This window comes from Monopterus albus, unplaced genomic scaffold (assembly GCF_001952655.1).
Source record: "Monopterus albus unplaced genomic scaffold, M_albus_1.0 scaffold470.1, whole genome shotgun sequence".
NCBI lineage: Eukaryota > Metazoa > Chordata > Actinopteri > Synbranchiformes > Synbranchidae > Monopterus > Monopterus albus.
The window spans coordinates 10,651-29,073 of NW_018128350.1; the positions used below are offsets into that span (position 1 = coordinate 10,651).

An 18,423-nucleotide genomic window follows, 5' to 3' on the forward strand; every position below is an offset into this window, starting at 1 on the left:
TCTGAGATATATACTGTACTTGGTAGCCAGCTGTGGAGACATAGGGAATGACAAGGGTCAGCACAGGATCCTAGTGTGACTGTCAGTGCCTAAACCCACCAGGCCCCTATAGCTAACTGTGTGGCCCTGTCTTGAAGAGGAGTAGTGAGTCAAAATCCATTGTTAAGACTGTATTTTTTTGTTTATCGTGCATATTTCTATAAGTGTGTCTTTTATTCAATTATAAGAGACTAAATGACATGGAAAATCTTGGACTGAGAAGCTGGCAAGTAGCTTGCTGGTCACCTGTGCAGACTATTGCTTTTAATCTGGCTATGATGGAAGACAGTACAGTTAACAACAAACCACCACGCTCGTTCATTTTATTACTTATATCTGTGCTTTTTCTTCAGTGGGCCTTCTTTGAAAAAGGCCCATATTGTACCTGTCGCACATGACATGTACGTGAATTCTAAACATCCACACACAAATTCCAAAGCCAAACAGAGCTTTAATAAAGGTCCCTCATTATAACATTGATATAAATACATGACTGTGAACAGAAAATACCAAATCAAAATACAAAATATACAAAAAACATTAAAAGTGTGTTTGTCAGTTGCCACCCATTGGCTTCTGTTAAAGCAGGAGTGTTTCCTGTCTTCAGGGATCGAGGAGTAAAAGCCAGTTTTTACCAGCATCATAGTGGCAACCATTCTCCCGTGAAAACTGGGGCCTGGATTGGTGCCCCCAACAATGAAGTGAGGGCTTAAAGGACACATAAGGAGGTAGACAGTCACACTCCTACATTATATTCTGCTGGTTTACCCCAGGACCCATCTATCAGGCTGGGATGAGTTCAACTGCACTGATTCACTGCTCTCTCCATCCCCGTGCTGAAATACATACATATTATAGATGTTAGTTGGTAAATCAGTCACTGTACTACAAATCTTACATGTCTGACAGTTGTAGCCCTGAAGCAGTATTACAGTACTGGTGTACGTTTTAATTCATTAAAGCTAGAATGAATCTTTTTTCTAGTCATAATTCAAACCGCCATTGCTCTAAAAGCTGTTCGTATAAGTGAGGACATTTAATGTAAGGTTACCCACACAACATGGTGCAGCTCGCTCTAACAACTAAACATATTATTAAAAGAAGACATAGCATTGCATCCTTATTCAGCAACAGAATATACATTTGGACATAGGAAATAAAAACATCTGGGCTACCTTTAAGGCAGTTGGCCAAGCTGGAAGCCCTCTACATGTCTGTTGCATTAAAAAGACACCGCTATTACTACTGATATAAATAAGCACATATGATAGAATTAATTTTACTAAGAGTCTTATACTGTACTTGCTAATAGGACGGCAATAGATTACACTGCAGAACAAATTTGTCATGTAGTTCATCAATAACACCTAAAATGTGATTTTATCAAAATGAATAAAACAGTAGTTTGGGCAGGCATTTTATTGTTACTTGTTCCATCCACTATGATTTATTATAGCCCCCCCAATGTAGGTCCAAGACTCTCTGTATCTATAACACTAACAGAAAACCTGGGGCTTGACTGAAGCTGTGAGAATAAAGGACCCGTGAGAAGACTATGACAGATGTGCTTTGGAGCATCTGCTGGGAACATCTGGAGGCAGAGGGTGTGTCTGAGTACAAGCAAACTGTGAGGTAAAGTAGTCAACGTTCCTAAATACGGTTTATACTGACCTTGTTGGCGATGGCCCGGAGTTTTCCCAGCAGGGAGGGTTTCTGGGCGTAGACCACATCGTCATCAGGCTCCTCCCCTTCAGCCAGAGCACAGCTGTCTGCAGCTGGCAGCTCACACTCTTTGTTGGCAGACATCACCAGACGAGAGTACTTGTACTCCAGCCTGACCACAGACCACAGACTTTTTTTTTAGCATAGACAGCATCTTGTTTAGATGCGTGAAGACAGTTACTACATTCAGAACTTCATTCTGATGAGCTCTTTGGTTCATCTGTCTGAAAACCAGATAGGTTCTGCTGTCTCTCCAGCTGCTGCTTCATGTCATGTACCATGTTCACTTTCATTTCAATATCCTAAAATCTGCAGTGATAAAATCTTACTGGTGAAACCTCTAACTTCAGGACACCAAGATCAGCCATTTCTTTAGGTTAAAGCTGACTCTTTTAACATTATGGCTTCTTTCTGAGAATATTATCACTTCTAAAAAAAACTCTTTCATTCTAGAAACATTATGAATTTTTTCCTCCTAATTTCAGCTTTTTTTTTTAGAAAATGTACAGCTACTTTTTTCTTGACATCTTCTGACTTTATTCCAGAGAAAATGCAACCCTGTGTTTTTTACCCCTCAAAATATTTTCACTTTAAAAATTTTGTCATAAAATTTCAAATTTAATTTTCTTTAATATGACTATTTTTTCTCTTAAACTTTCCACTTTATTCTAGAAAAATGTTTCTAAAACATTAAAGCTTTCCAACTTCTAATATTATGACTTTTTCCTCAGTTTTTATTTCTCAATATTTTCTCATAAATGTTTGGCATCAGTGGCCCTAAATGAAAAATCAAAATGATTCTTCCAGACCTTTCCTCTTCTGAAGCAGCATTTAGACCAAGTATTCTGAGGAGTCACAAGATAATTAGGGAGATAAAAGGAAAGGTTTTCACTTCTTCAGGCCTCTGAACCTCCTTCAAAGCAAACTAATTATTCAACTTGTGTTTTATGCAGGCCATAACCACAAAAGGCCACAAGTAAACTTTGCTTCAGACACCTGTTAAAACTCAGGATCATAAGGCTAAACACACACACACAAAAAAAGAAAAACATGACTCAGTCATCAAAATCTAGAAAAACATGGAGTATTATTCATGTGTGCGTAACGTTCTTTCTTAAAATAGCTGAGTCGGTCTTTACTGCCACTGACAAACAGCTGCTTTACCTATAAACAACAATTCAACTATGTTGTTCTGGCCTGAGAGTGATCCTGTCTAATTGGCAGGTGCCTCTGACCTCTTGTTTTTCTTCCAGAAATAGCAGGTTAGGGAGATGAGCAGCACGGCCACGAAGGCTCCGCCTCCAACCCCGACCTTCAGCCACAGGGCGATGGCCTCACAAGGGGACGAGCTCCGAGGAGGCAATGACACTCCTTTGGTGCACAGCTTTGGCTCGTTCCACACATACAGAATCTCCTGGAGAGAGAGGAGACAAATGGAAACTATCTGCATCTTCTTTGTTTAAACAGCAAAACTCAAATGAAGCTTAAGGATATCTGATGGGTCTTCTGTTCCATTTCTATGCAGACGAGGTTATTTGGGTCTGATGAGTAATATCCAGTAAAGTGGAAGAACAAACTCAGTTTAGGCTTTGGGGACACTATTAATTTTTCAGCTGACTGTGATTTAGTTTTAGCCATGAAAGACAAGTTAGTGTGGGTTGACTCAATTAACTTTGTTTATGCATGTAATTATTGACCCAAGGGCACATAAAAAAAATCTAAACAGTACTTCTGGATATTGTTCTGGAGTTTGGTAGCTTTATATTGGATTTCGTGTACAGTCTGAGAATTGAAGCTGCACATCAAACATAATTAATAATCAATCTCTTATCAAACCTATCGCTTTTTAGTTACATTAGTTAATTAACAAGATATCTTAGATTACATTAGTTATTATCCAAGTGACTCTCTGCACAGCTTGTACACTTGATCATCTGAAGGTTAAGGTAATGTTAGATACAAGTACTGTAATACTAATGTCTGTATGTGTGTGTGATTCACTGTTATTTAGCTTATCATTATCTTCTTATTGTGCCCCCAGAGACACAGTATTGAGCTGTTCATCTGGAGAAAACCAGGTGTGAAGTGTATGTGTGCTGTGATACCTGCACGCCTCCCTTGCATGCTCCCTCTATCTGGTGGTAGTTGTCCTCGGTGCAGCGTGGACAAGCGCTGACACTTTCCCACAAGAAGTGAAATGTGCATCCGTCACATGTTCCTGCAGGACAGGAGCTGCACAAGACACAGAGAATATCTCGCAGACTTTATTTTCATCTTCTTACATGATCTTATTTCTCATGTTTTATGGCTTGTAGCATTTTCATATTATTTTTGTCCCATTATGTTCTACTTTCATGTTATTTATCATTTTCTGAACCCTGCAGAGGTGCAATAAAAACCTGTATTTTCATTTATATAATACTGTGGTTGTACTATAGTCACGCTTGTATCAAAGTACTTAAGAACAGATCATTATGACTTGCCTGGGCACAGAGAGGTCACCACGTTCAGACTTCTCTGGGTTACAGCGAACAGTAATGACTGAACTCCGACCCTGATCACATGATGCTGTTGCCTGGGTTGACCTGAAGGGAAAACGTTTTGTCAGGACTTAACTCTGCCTTTTGTATTCTTGGGTGAACCTATATTTAGACCCGGTGTTCATTCTTTTGGCTTTAAACTCTTTATTTGACTCCAGGAGAGCCCTGCACAATAATTCCTATATGTCTGTTTATGCATAAATGGCAAGTAAAAATCTTGAATCTTTTATACTGCACCTGTAGAAGAAGTTAATGTCTGGAACAGCCTTCGAGTTTTCTGGGAAAAGATCTGGCTTTGCGTTCACACCGTTCAGGACGGTGTCTACTGTCGCTCCTAGAAAAAGAAAACAGAGACACACATGTTAAAAACAGCACTGTTGATCATAGGGCCCCATTCTGCAAGTTAACAGGCAGCGTACCAATGAAAGTGTCTGCAAGGCTGATGGACTGAGAGGAAATGGCCATCCTGAAACCCCGCCCATCTGCTGGTATGATGGTTGATTGACAGATGAAGCTGTCCACTGAGTTTACAAACTGAGCCGAGTTGCTGTGGTCATCTTTGCTGGACACATCAGTTACGTTATCTTTGCAGACAGCAGCTCTCTTGCCCTGTAGCAGACATGCAAACGTGTAAATGATCTGTTAGTTGCTGTAGTTAGGCTTGATATTTTTCCTGCAGCTTATCATTTTATCCCACTGAGGTGACGGGACTGTCTGTGATAAAGCCTGATTTCTATTTACAGTTTCTAATTGATCTTCAAAACAAGAAATGAAAATTGTCAATTTATACTGTAACTGGAATATTTAATGTAGCCTGGTGGAAATACAGCCACAATACATGACCGTTAACTTAATACAGCACTTTTTTGATCATGTTTTTGCATTTGCAGAATATAATTCTAAAGCCTAGAACATGAAGAAAAAACTATTTAGTACAAATACCAGCCTAACAATATAAGTTTTCTTATGAGGCTAAAACTAAGGTCATTGGGATTTTTATGTGTAGGCTGTGTTTATGTATTTAAATCACTGCTTTTCAAAGTAATTATACTGAGGAATATTCCTTTGTTGCTGATTCATGTGTCTGAATAATTCTACGAGTTTGTGTCAGTGACCACACTCATTCATACAGTAGTTGTACGAACGTCTGAGTAATGGTGACACAAACAAATCCAGCCACAAAAAGGATGTATTTATAAAAAAGTGAGAGCGATGTCTGGATGAAACTGGACGTGTGTGAATTACCTCATGGCCACACAGGCTGATGTTGAACAGGTGAAGGTACTTTGTGCCTTTGGAGGTGAAACTGGGCCCGATGGTGAGCGAGGCCATGTCGCTCAGAGTGCTGAGGTCAAAGGTCAGTGTGCTGTTGTTCTCCGTGTGCGAGAAGGAGCAGTCGCTGTAGCAGCGGGAGTGCTCCTGAAAGAAAAGGAAACACGGAATCTCAAACCACTGGCTGTTAATTACAAACACAATATTCATTATTCATTTGCTATGTAACATTTTTGTCTAAGCAGGTTGTGATTTTTTAAATTTGTCTAATGTAACATTAGTTATCTGTGCTTTATGAAAGCAGTATCCAGCTGTGAAATTTACAGACATCTTTACTAAGTTAACAGGGTTTTTGTTCTTGAAAATATATTTCATGTCCAAATCAATTCTTTAGTGGCTCAGGACCTGAAAAAGGACGTTTATAAACCTTATCTGGCTCATGACACTACATATTTATCCCCAAATCATCATGACCACTTTTTAAAATATATTTTAAAGGACGCATATTATTCTAGATTTACTCCTAGAACTTTTTATGACATTCACAGGGGTCTCTGGCGTGTGTAGAGAAACACAAAACACGAGAAAAGAGCAGTCTGGAATCTATGACACAGCTTGGAGTTGGCCAGGCGGCACCTGGTCAGCGCTGTGGGAGTTGACCAATCAGAGCAGACTGGGCTTTTAGGGAAGGGGGCCAGGAGCTAAACACAGTGTGTTCACACAGAGGGGAAAAGAGGGTCCAGTGTTACTAGTGCTCTGAGGAAAACTTCTGATGTTTATGAACATACAAGGGTGTAAACTCTTTATAGCAGTAATTCTTAGTAATTTACTGTGGCCCCGCTTACACTTCCAAAACCCCATAGTTGAGAAGCAATAGTCATTTTTATACTGAGATCCTGCACTATTACACCGCTAAGGGCACTATAATCATGAGCTGGCCTGTGAACTCAGACAGTAGGCCAACATTCTGCACCAGAGGCGAGACGCCGGTGACAGTGTCACGTACATATTATGTCGCCAATACATAGGACTTGGTCCCGGACTGCCGGCTCACCCTTTCTACACAGAGCATCTCTCCCCTTTGTTCCACCTCTGGTACTACCTCCCAAGGTGAACCAGAGGTGGAACGAAAATTCTGGCTTTGCGTGTAACACAGAAAATGAGTCGGAATAGAAGCGCGCCAATCCCGCCTTGAAAAGGTAGTGTGTAAGGGGCTGGCTTAAACAAATGACCACGCATTCAGTACCCCCCCACCCGCCAATATCCAGTGGGGGGTAGGGGAGCAGTTGTGTTCAGGCATAATATTCAGGCAACCGTGTCTAGTGTGAGTACGCCCCAACATTTTGTAGAAAAACCAATTTATATTTCTCAACATAATGTATCAAAAATGTAGAGGAGGTGCCTTGTTGCTAATGCTTCCAGGGCCACATGTAACACACGCATCCTGGCCGTAGGTGTGTCGCCCTGTCAGGTGTGTGTTGGGCGGGCACTCCTGGCAGCGGTTGGTGTCTCTGTCGATGTAAAACCCAGCAGGGCAGGGAACACATGAAGAGCCAGCGTGCTGGGAGTTCTGGGGAACCAGAGCGCAGGCCCGACAGGCTGACGCCACCCCGTCCAGCACGTTTGTCACACTGATGGAGTACAGCTTCACCGTGTCACTGACATACCGACGCACCTACAAACATACACACAGGAAAAGAACAAACATATGCTGACTTGCTCACTAAAGCTTTAGGATTTATCCTCTGGGGTGATGACTGTGTATGCAAAATGTCACAGCAAGTTGTCAAATAGTTGCTGAGATATTTCACTGGGCTGAAGCCATGATGTGTTGCCACTATTGTGTGTGCTTTCACGCACATCGAGAGCATGGTTAGTCCTCTGGAAAGCCCACGTGAATGTGACAGAGGCGTTCCTGGTCATGCTGTGTGAATACGACTGTTTCCCCTTGCTGCCTTCCCACGACTCCACCACTGTGGTGCTCTTCCTGTTCACATCCTGCAGGGGGCATCATAGCAAAACAAACAGATGGGAAGAAAACAACAATATAAGGATAATCACCTTTATTTGGCCAAGTATGTTACACACAAGGAATTTGTTTCTGGTACAGAACCGATGGCAGCCATCTGTGGCCCCAACTCAACCGATGGCTCTAACCATTGGGGGCAACTTGGGGGTTCAGTGTCAAGGACGTGCGAACTGCAGGGACCGTGATTCGAACCTCTAACCCTCCAGTTGGGAGACGACCGCTCTACCCACTGAACCACAGATGCCCCACAATGCACATATGCAGAACACTGTAATAAACCTCAGTGGGACAACATGACTATTCTTGCTTGCTGGTGAAATTAGTCACCTAATTACTATGTTCTACACACAACCAAGGACACACCATCATGAAGTAGAGCTCACAGTCGGCAGAGCAGATGGTCTCGAACACGAAGGTTATCTGGCCAAACTCACTGGCGGTCATACCAGACAGTGAGGCTGGGACCCTGCCACAGACACAGAAACACAGGCAGAGATGTAGTACATACACTTGAACATGATCCCACATTGTTCACATAGAAATATACATTCACAGGCCACTTTATTAGGTACGCCTGTACAATTATGCAATTCAATGCAACACATCTGCCTTAACATCTGTGTTTATGAAACTCAGAATGTTTCCGTTTTTGGTGAAATTGTTATTTCACCAGGTGGTGTTGTACTGGTCTACATTATCTTTGGAGGTGTGTCTATATTTTTGTCCTCTCCAACTACAAACATGAGAGGGCCAGAATATTAGGAACAATTTTAGCAGCTACAGTACTCTCTATATTTTCTCTGTTGAGACAACTGAGAAGTGCTGAGATCTCTTGAGTTTCTCTTTCTGTGGTGTTCAATCAAGGACAGACAAATCAAAATTCTTCCAAAAATAACCAGGTCTCTCCAGTTTCCAAGAAAGCACCTGTACTTACTTGAAGCCAGGCACATGCAGGCTGAGAATAAGATAATCATTATCTGAACTGCCAGCTCCACTGCGAATGTGGTCCCCTGCCACCTCCCATCCTGATGAACACACACCAAGTTAGTTCTGCATTACACATCTGTATATATATGGTGTTTTAAACTGCATAGTTTAAAATAATTATTTATTTATGTATTTGTGTGTATATGTACAGTGGGTACAGAAAGTATTCAGACCCCCTTAAATGTTTCACTCTTTGTTATATTGCAGCCATATGCTAAAATCATTTAAGTTCATTTTTTTCCTCATTAATGTACACACAGCACCCCATATTGACAGAAAAACACAGAATGTTTGACATTTTTGCAGATTTATTAAAAAAAGAAAAACTGAAATATCACATGCTAAAATTGTTCCAGGCACTGCTCATCACCTGTCCAATACAGTCCCAACAGTGAAGCATGGTGGTGGCAGCATCATGCTATGGGGGTGTTTTTCAGCTGCAGGGACAGGACGACTGGTTGCAATCGAGGGAAGGATGAATGCGGCCAAGTACAGGGATATCCTGGACGAAAACCTTCTCCAGAGTGCTCAGGACCTCAGACGGGGCCGAAGGTTCACCTTCCAACAAGACAACGACCCTAAGCACACAGCTAAAATAACGAAAGAGTGGCTTCACAACAACTCTGTGACTGTTCTTGAATGGCCCAGCCAGAGCCCTGACTTAAACCCAATTGAGCATCTCTGGAGAGACCTGAAAATGGCTGTCCACCAACGTTTACCATCCAACCTGACAGAACTGGAGAGGATCTGCAAGGAGGAATGGCAGAGGATCCCCAAATGCAGCTGTGAAAAACTTGTTGCATCATTCCCAAAAAAACTCATGGCTGTATTAGCTCAAAAGGCTGCTTCTACTAAATACTGAGCAAAGGGTCTGAATACTTATGACCATGTGATAGGAAAAGGGTGGCTTGTTCCCTTCAGGTTGGTGGAGAGTTCCTGCCTCAAGTGGAGGAGTTCAAGTATCTTGGGGTCTTGTTCACGAGTGAGGGAAGGATGGAACGGGAGATTGACAGGCGGATCGGTGCAGCTTCTGCAGTAATGCAATATTCTCTGTGCCTCAGGAACACAGGGTGTGCTCACCGTTCATGTCGTCACATTTGGAGTTGCCCACGTTGAAACAGGAAGTCTTCATGTTGGGAGGCAGCACATTCCACCATTTGTAATTATAGCCTAACACTGGCTCTGTACCTGCAGGGCACTCAACACAAACTGGCATGCACACACAAACATTTTATTTAGATATTACAGTGGCATTTTCTGGAGCTCATTATTGACACAAACTGGCATGCACACACACGCACACACAAAAATTTTATTTAGATAACACAGTGGCATTTTCTGGAGCTCATTATGTGGCCAGGTGAAGAGGCTTTTCAGAACATATGATTACTATGAATTAAAATGATACTATGAGGGAGTGGAACTTTGGACAGAGAAAGCTGAAGGTGACACAATAGTCTTCAGTTTTGTGGTTCTAAAATTTTTAAATGTGAGGATTTGCTGCTTTTCTTTGCCTCATATGACAGTGAACTAAATATCTTTGGGCTCTAAACTTTTGGTCAAGACACCTGTATACATCTATCCAATGTCTATCCAGCTGATCAGTCAATTCATCAAGAAAATAATTGGCAGATGTGTGCACATTTACCATAGGTGCCATCAGAGTGGGTTCCTGGAGGGCAGGGCAAACAGGTGGAGTCATTGCTGTTGTAGTAGCCAGGGTTGCAGGGAGGGCAGGGCTCTCTCTGCCCTGTTGGGGGCAGCTCTACAGCCCCGGTGATGTTTTCCACACAAATCTTTGGTTCCACCCAACGATATAACACCTCCGTCTGCAACCGACACAGTCAAGTAGATTCATATTATGAGAGAACAGAGGGACTTTTTCATGCTGATCACTTGGTAAATATTAAATATTTGTAGTTGTACTGTCAAAAGTCTTATTGAATACAACCTTAAAATGCTGTTGAATTGTTTTGTATGTTTATCTAAAGTAAACCCCATGAGAAAGAGGGTGTGTTTGTCCTTGTGAGGGTATGTGTGTGTGATATGTGAGATGCCGCTGACCTTCCCCTCGCTGTCGCAGGCTGTGTGGATCTGGAAGTAATCCTTCTCTGAGCACGGCGGCCGCACCTTACACTCTGCCCAGCCCTCATCTGAGAGAGGAATCAAACACAGAGCACAAAGAAATAAAACAGTATATGCAATATGCAGCACATCCACCGGCAGGGAGAGATGTGACACTGGCTAAATCAGCTTTTTGGCCTTGTACCTAATATAAATATAAAAAATTACCTTAACTGAATATTTTTTTGTCATTGACAGAATGTCTCTAATAATAATGGAAAAACGTGAAGGTTGTCCATCATTTGAAATGATGAGAGCACAGAGGGCAATTGACTGACTTAGGTTACTGAAAATCTATTGGCCGCAGTGTTTCTAGTGACTTCTACTGCAGGCTATACTGTGCTTTTAATCAATTTAAAATATATATTTGTTATTTTTAATGGGTCCATTTCCAGTTAAGTTTACTGTATAAAATGTCCTAGCATGTTATATTTACAGTTATTATGACAGTGAACAGTCAGTTATTTTAATCATGGTTTTTAGCTTGGCCTTGATTATGTGGCATTGTTGGTAGTTTTATTATTCTGATGTATGGTAAAGTATATTTTATTTTTAATAACCACGATTAGCTTTTATATGGATTATATAAACATTTAATAAACGGTATGATGTGTCCCACAGGATAATGCATGATAATACAGAAATAAATCACAATATAGTAATATAGTTGTAATATAGAATATAAGAATATTTAGGCCTATAATATAGAATATATGTCCTGTGTACAACTGTTTTCTTTTTTAATGTTTGTAACCTTTATTTAACCAGGTGAGTCCCATTGAGGCTGTCAAACCTCTTTTTCAAGGGAGACCTGAGAATTACAAGTTTCAGACAGGACCACATAACATCTTCCAGTTTCTCATGGTATTAACCACAAAAATCCCATATGACACTGCTTTATTATGCACCATCAAACTACTGTTAGGTAGGTGAGTATTAAAACAAAATTTAATTTTGCTGTTAGACCTTTCTAGATAAAATCTACCCACCTCTGTCTTGACCATTTTTGACATAATTCAGTCAACAACAACACAACCACAGTTTGTAAGAGTGCAGTGACTGAGACATCTACCTGAGGATGTGCTTTTATGATCTGATAGCTGCTGTTCTAACATGCGTACGTACGCGAATAGTAGTGTTCAGGGCAGCGCGTACAGAAGGACGCCCCCTTTATGGAGAAGCTGTTGCTGGGGCACGGCTGGCAGGATGAAGAGCCAGGGGTCGGGCTGAACCAGCCAGGTCGGCAGGGAAAGCACTCTGATGTGTAGGCCACACCTGGACATGTGTGTGGGCACACAGCAGCAGCATACATGGACAAAACCACACACACACAAAACAATCATTTTTATCCTTTTGAACTAGGGATAACTCTTGTACAGTTTCAAACAATTAACAACTGAGAATGAATTTTTCAGATTTCTTTAAATTCAGTACATCCACAGCAAATGTAACGCAGTTTAGCTCAGTTTGTGAATGTCTTGTTTTGTGTTTCAGTGCTTTACCCTCTATCTGGATGTTCTTGAGCAGCACAGGTTTGACCATCTTCCCTCCCACCAGGATGCCAGTGGTTCTCCAGTACAGGATGTTCATACCAGACTTCAGATTCACCTGAAGACAACAAATGACATGCACCCAGTAAAAAACACACACACACACACACACACAAAGGATTCCTACCAACACAAACAGAATCAAGCAGAATTACTGTGTGTGTGTCCCATTCTCCATTGATGGTGACTTTAATCCACTTCTGGTCATCGGCCTGGGCCATTTCCTGACACTGCTCATTCTGGACCTGAACACAAACGTAGTGGTTTTAGCGACAGCTGCTGCTCCTCACTCACCCACAGTAACTCCTACTAACTAATATGCTGGTTCATCACAGGATATATCAATTTTTTTAAGGCAAAAGCTGCAGCTAGAGGATATTCTAAGTTAAAAAACAGTATCTTTAATTCTTCAAGCTCTAAAAAATGTGAAGTTTAGTTCAAGATTTTGGGAAATCAGATGAGCAGATTGATACCGTTTTCATATCCACCTTATATTACATGGTAATTTGTGAACTGCAGATGTGCTGGTAACTTTGAACAGAACCAGCCCCTGCCCCGTTAGCTGCTGGCTGTCACCTCACCTTTAGCTTAGCCATGAGAGTGATCATGTATTTTCCAAAATATTAATTTATTCTGTCTTTTATGATGTAAAATCCCTTGAAACAGAAAGAGAAACTTCATAAATTAAGTACCTTAATTTTACTGCAACAATTTCAGACTGTTCTGGAAAATCCTCTGGGATATTTTGCATGAAACAACATTTACTAACTGCAAATGAGGAATGTCGGAGGAAGCCTTTATCAGCTTCATGTATTGTTAAATTTATGTTAGGACATATTATTTTGTAGGATGCAGTGAGAGATGCTTACGTAAAACTCAAAAAAGATGTTGTTGTCAGGGTACTGGTAGGTGAAGGAGACAGAGCCCTGTTTCTCAAGATGGACAGCGTAAACCAAAGATACTGTACATTCATCACGGTTTGACTCCAGATACACACCCTGTGGCGTCCACGATGAGCTGCAACAGCAAAACACACTCAGCAAAACAGCAAAAACCAAAAAGGCTGTGTATCATAATTTTGTAATTTAATTAATCTGTACTGATCTATACTGATGACAATGCACTAGCTCCCTTGTACAGATGTCTGCGTGAAATTAAACAGTGGCTCTCACAGGACTTCCTTCATTTGAATGAGGGGAAGACTGAATACATCGCTTTTAGCCCAGACTCTACTCACATTGTACCTGGCCTAGGAGTTTCAACCTCTTTATTCACTCAAACTGTGAAATATCTAGGAGTGTTATTTGATAGCAGCCTCAAATTTGACAAGCAGATTAGCTCTGTGGTCAAAATAAGCTTCTTTCAACTGAGGCTCTTAGCAAAGGTAAAGCCCTTTTTATCTCGAGTCGACCTAGAAAAAGCCATACATGCTTTCATTAGCTCGTGACTTGACTAGTGCTATATTGGAATTAACCAGTCTCTCCTCTGTAGGCTCCAACTCCTACAGAACACTGCTCACCTTCTGTCAAATACTCCAAAGTATGCTCACATCACCCCTGTCCTTCACTCTCTTCACTGGCTTCCAGCACAGTATAGAATTGATTTTAAGGTTTATTGTTCGTGTTCAAGGTCATTAATGGCCATGCTGCAGCCTATTTGACTGATCTTTTAACTATTCATACCCCGATCAGAGCGCTGCCTTCCTCTGAGCATTTGTCTCTGGTTGTCCCGCAGACAAGTAATTTGTAATATGTTTTGCTGTGAAGCACTTTGAGTGCCCTCAGGTGTTAAAAAGCGCTATATAAACAAATAAATTAAATTCAAACTAAATAAAATATGCTTTTCTGTCTAATGTGTGGGAATGGCAGTGTGTGTGCCACCTGTTACAGGCCTGAATGTCATCTCCATTCAGCCCAGGGTCCAGGAAGCTGGTCAGGCTGGTGAAGCCTGCAGGGATGGTGTCCCACTGGTCAAAACGAAGTCCACTGCCCAGAGAGTAGGAGCCCGCTGCACACGGTGTGCACTGCTGAGTGGACATCTCTAAAAACTTTCCAGCCGGACAGGAGAAAGCTGTGCAATGGGGGAGAGAGTCATATTAATATGAGAATATACAGAACCCCCCCCCCAACACACACACAGGCAATACTCACAGCAGTCTGTTCCTCTGGTTGGAGGTGGAAGGTCTGAGCAGGAGCCTGGACTTAGAGGGATGGCGACCCTCCATCGTGACCCTGTGCTGTCACACTCCGTGTACTGGTAGTAGTAGTCAGTCTGCAGAGCACACACAGATTAATACAAAGCTCAATACACCGTCATAAATCTGTGTTTTTAGCCATGCTGGTAGCAAGTGGCTGGACTTGCTCTAGGGTTACCAATGTTTGGTCCAACAACTACTGGACTGTTATGAAATGATGGACAGACATTAATGGTTCCCACTGAACAAACTGTACTGCAGCTGGTCTCAGAGTTTTCATCTAGCACCACCAGCAGGACAAGGTTTTCCTGTGAAATAAGTCAACATCTAATTCTAAACAGATTTGCAAAAAGGACTGTGTCCTTTTGAGAGAGATGAGACAAACAACTATTGAAATGGACTGCAATGAAATTTGGCATTATTGCCCCTTCAAGATAAATAAGTTTGACAGTCCTCTGGCTTTTCATCTAGTGTGACCATCAGCATTAGTTTATGACCAAATCCTGCTAAATTAATGGCATTCCCCCCAGCTTCAGCTGTGGGAAATGTGTTTACTTCCAATTAGCAAATGCTAACCTGCTAAACTAAGATGGCAAATTGGAGGCTGTAGACTCTTTATATTGCTATCCAATCAGGACATGAATATGCAAAAAATAGCCTGCATTTGTGTGAATTAACTTACAACATGACACTCTGAAGGGTTAAAGGCACACACACGCAGAGGGCAACAGTCCTGTTTACTCTCACTAGTCATGACTAAAACCACAGATGTAAACACAACACAACCCTCATAGTGACCCTACATCTCCAGTTCACCTGGAAAACCAGTTCCTCCAGGAAACAACACTGGACACACATGCTTTGGTGCGGGCATGAACTGCCATATTAATGGAAACAGAAGCTGATCAGAGAATAGGAGCCAGCTGAGAGGGAACAGTGGAGGAAGGGGCCGACCCTGGTCACCACAGTAACCAACCGCTGGAGCACTAATGGTCCAGCTGTACAGTCGCTTCTTTCCAGGGACTACTTGTTCATGGCATTATGCTCATCATTTGGATTGACTGAACAGAAGACAACTGAGCCTAGAAGCTTCAGCTCAAGTTTCTTGCAGTATCATGGTGGATTTTGAGATATGCATTGTCCTAATGAAGAATCGTCCTTCTTTTGTGCTAAACTGTTTTACATGTATCACAATTACAATTTAATTATGGTCAAGTTCCCAAAATTACATTTTAAAAAAGGCTGATTTTTAACATCTGTTTGATGCAGGGACTAAAATCAACAGCTTTTAGTGAGTTTGTCTAGTGATGGTCTAAATGCAGGACACTTTCCACTCTGACAAAGAATAAAATTTGTGGTGGAATTTTTAAACATGTTCTGGATGTTTTAAGACAGTTTTTGGCATTCACTCAAGTGTCAGACCAAAAGGATGAATCTCTCCTGATGTCTGCAATAATCCTGAAACATCTAGTCCCACAGGCTCCTGACTCAAAGGCTGGCTTGTCATGCCACTGAATTTTATCCCCTATCCCCTCTCTCTGCTTCTGATAGGTCTCCATGACAACCAGTGTGATTCACCCAGGAGACCAGCGAATCACATCAGCCCGTGTCCTTTTTAATCAGCCTTATCTCTTCCCCCACTGTCAAAACATTAGTGCAGGAGCCAAACCTTGTTTGTCCATTTACACAGAAAGAGGCTGGCTCTACAGTGCTACATGTTAACATGGAAATCCACTATTTGTATGTTTGTTTGTTTGTGCTCAGCATGAATGGCCATGTTTGTTGCCATGGACAAGTGATTAGTCATTTCAAATGACTTGGAAGTATTTGAACATCTGCCATTAATTTCCCAGTGCATACATTGCAGGTCATTTCTGTGATTATTCCAGTTTAATTGGCTGCTACAGTACTTCGATGTGCTGTTCTGCTGCAGCCTGCTGCTGGATTGTTTGCCCAGCTGAACAGCAGGTTTGGGGGAGGAGATCTGGGTATGTGCCAGAGCAAGGCTTTGCATTCTGGAATTGCATTGAAAGTACACAGCAAACTATAATTGCAGCTGTTGGTGCCTTGATTTTTTACAAGAATTGCATTTAACTGGAAAGTGATTTTGTGGAAATTTAAATAAGTTGCTTATTAACAAACACAAGAGAAAGCACAGCACATCCATGGAGTAAGAGAGGAAAGTGCATGTCAAAATACCAATGGATACAAACTTTTTAAATGGGCTTATAAGATGTAATTAATGGTCAACATCATCGTTGATAACTCAGTTAAAAGCCATTAATAATAACTACTGGGTTGCCAGGCTGTGGAACCCCCCCCTCCAGCAATGACACTTTTGTATTTTTACGTAGTGCTTTGTTTCATTAGGGAAACTGTTTGAAAAAGGCTGCACATCTGGACCAAATTTTGTTTATAAACTGCTTATTAACATTTACAGTATAGCTACAAATCTAACAAATTATGTTATTATGTGCATATTATGTATAACATTTACAGGTTATTATATAACTTTATATATATTATTTATTTACAGGTGACTAACTGTTGCTGAAATTCATTACCCTTTATTAGTAACATTTAAAACTGCAGACGTGGCGGCTCTTTAAAAGCGAGCAAAGTGCTGGAGGCGGATTCTCCACAACCTGGCAACCCAAAGCTGTTACTATTGGCTCATAATTGATCTGTGAAACAAATTATTTGGCTACAACATATGAAGTCTCATCATAAAGTGTAACAGATGTTTTCATCTACCTTCTGGCAAGACCTTATATTCCACAATGCCATACAATTCAGTTTAAATGGGCTGCAAATTTAATATTGAGCTAACCTATAGTCTACATTCTAGTATGGAAAATAAGGTAGTAAAATTTGTAATAGCAGCCCGTCTGTGACGTCGTCACTTGGCCTTGGAGCGACAAGAAAAACCTCCTGGGAGTTCTGGAAATACCTGGATCCGCAATTTCAGTTGATGTAAATTACGCACAACCTATGTGATACTGCAAGCTACTTCTACTGTAATTGGCGTAGCCCTGTTTGCTTGGATAACACAACGGCCTGACACCACACAGCCCGGCTGGACGGCTGCAGACTTCTCAGAGGAAGGATGGAGGCCAGCAGACAGTGTCCTCTCGTTATGGAGCGCGTTTACGGCCAACATGAACCTCATTTTAAGGCGATCAGCGTGAAGAGGACCGTAAACACTAAATCCACACACTACTGAGCCAATTTAAAGATGAAAAAACACTGTAATTTGTGATTTTATGGCGCATTTGGAGAACCCTTTGGCTCTAATCTGGATGCGTATTGCTGTATGTAGAGCCATTTTCTTGACTTGATCATCGCTTTAAAATAGGTGATAAACATGTAAAATATATGAGAATGTTGATTAAAAAGACACAAATACACATGTTGCCTTTTATAAGCACATTTGTGTTGTGATGCTGTATCGGGATATTAGGAGATAGAGCCAATAAACAGTAGAGCACTCACTTCATCGCACGGCCGCAGGTCTCTGTCGGCGGACACTGATGATGTGTGCGCGGTGATGATGAGTAGAAGGCAGCGGGGGAACCAGGAGGCCAACACCTGCTCCCGCATCCTCAGCTCGGATCACGAACAGCCGGCTGTCCGCTGCCTAGAGCCAGAACCATGAAACAGGCAGAGTGCTGAGGGTATGTGTGCTGACCCTGTCATTGATGCACCTGTTTGTCCGTCTCCTTGACGCACTCTCCTCCACCCACACCACTGTTAATCCACACAGTTCATTAATAGCATTTCCGGCCCAGGATTTCAAAATAAAAATGCTCCCGTTTCCTATCATTATTGATTACCATTGTCATCCTTTCCTGTATTTTAAATGACTTTTTTTTTTGTTTTTTTTTTTACTTTGCAAACATTTGTACGGAAGACCTTATATTTTTCTCAATGTATGATTCTAGTGAGAATTTTAATATGTTTTGTGAC

The 18,423-nt window shown here is 41.5% G+C and overlaps 1 protein-coding gene across 1 annotated transcript; it reads right to left on the reverse strand.

Annotated features, from left to right (window-relative positions):
* Window positions 1–359: 359 nt before the first annotated feature.
* Window positions 360–18,223, reverse strand: elapor2b (endosome-lysosome associated apoptosis and autophagy regulator family member 2b). The gene is made up of 22 exons (XM_020587662.1): window positions 17,950–18,223; window positions 14,414–14,534; window positions 14,144–14,333; window positions 13,133–13,280; window positions 12,419–12,508; window positions 12,216–12,321; window positions 11,839–11,988; window positions 10,654–10,742; window positions 10,238–10,418; window positions 9,670–9,798; window positions 8,537–8,627; window positions 7,966–8,068; window positions 7,434–7,571; window positions 6,976–7,248; window positions 5,547–5,720; window positions 4,721–4,910; window positions 4,539–4,635; window positions 4,245–4,346; window positions 3,867–3,993; window positions 2,997–3,175; window positions 1,711–1,873; window positions 360–875 (listed from the first exon to the last, which is right to left on the reverse strand). The coding sequence occupies exons 1-22, from the start codon at window positions 18,055–18,057 to the stop codon at window positions 804–806; spliced, it is 3,021 nt and encodes a 1,006-aa protein (XP_020443318.1). The 5' UTR covers window positions 18,058–18,223; the 3' UTR covers window positions 360–803.
* Between the last annotated feature and the right edge of the window lie 200 nt (window positions 18,224–18,423).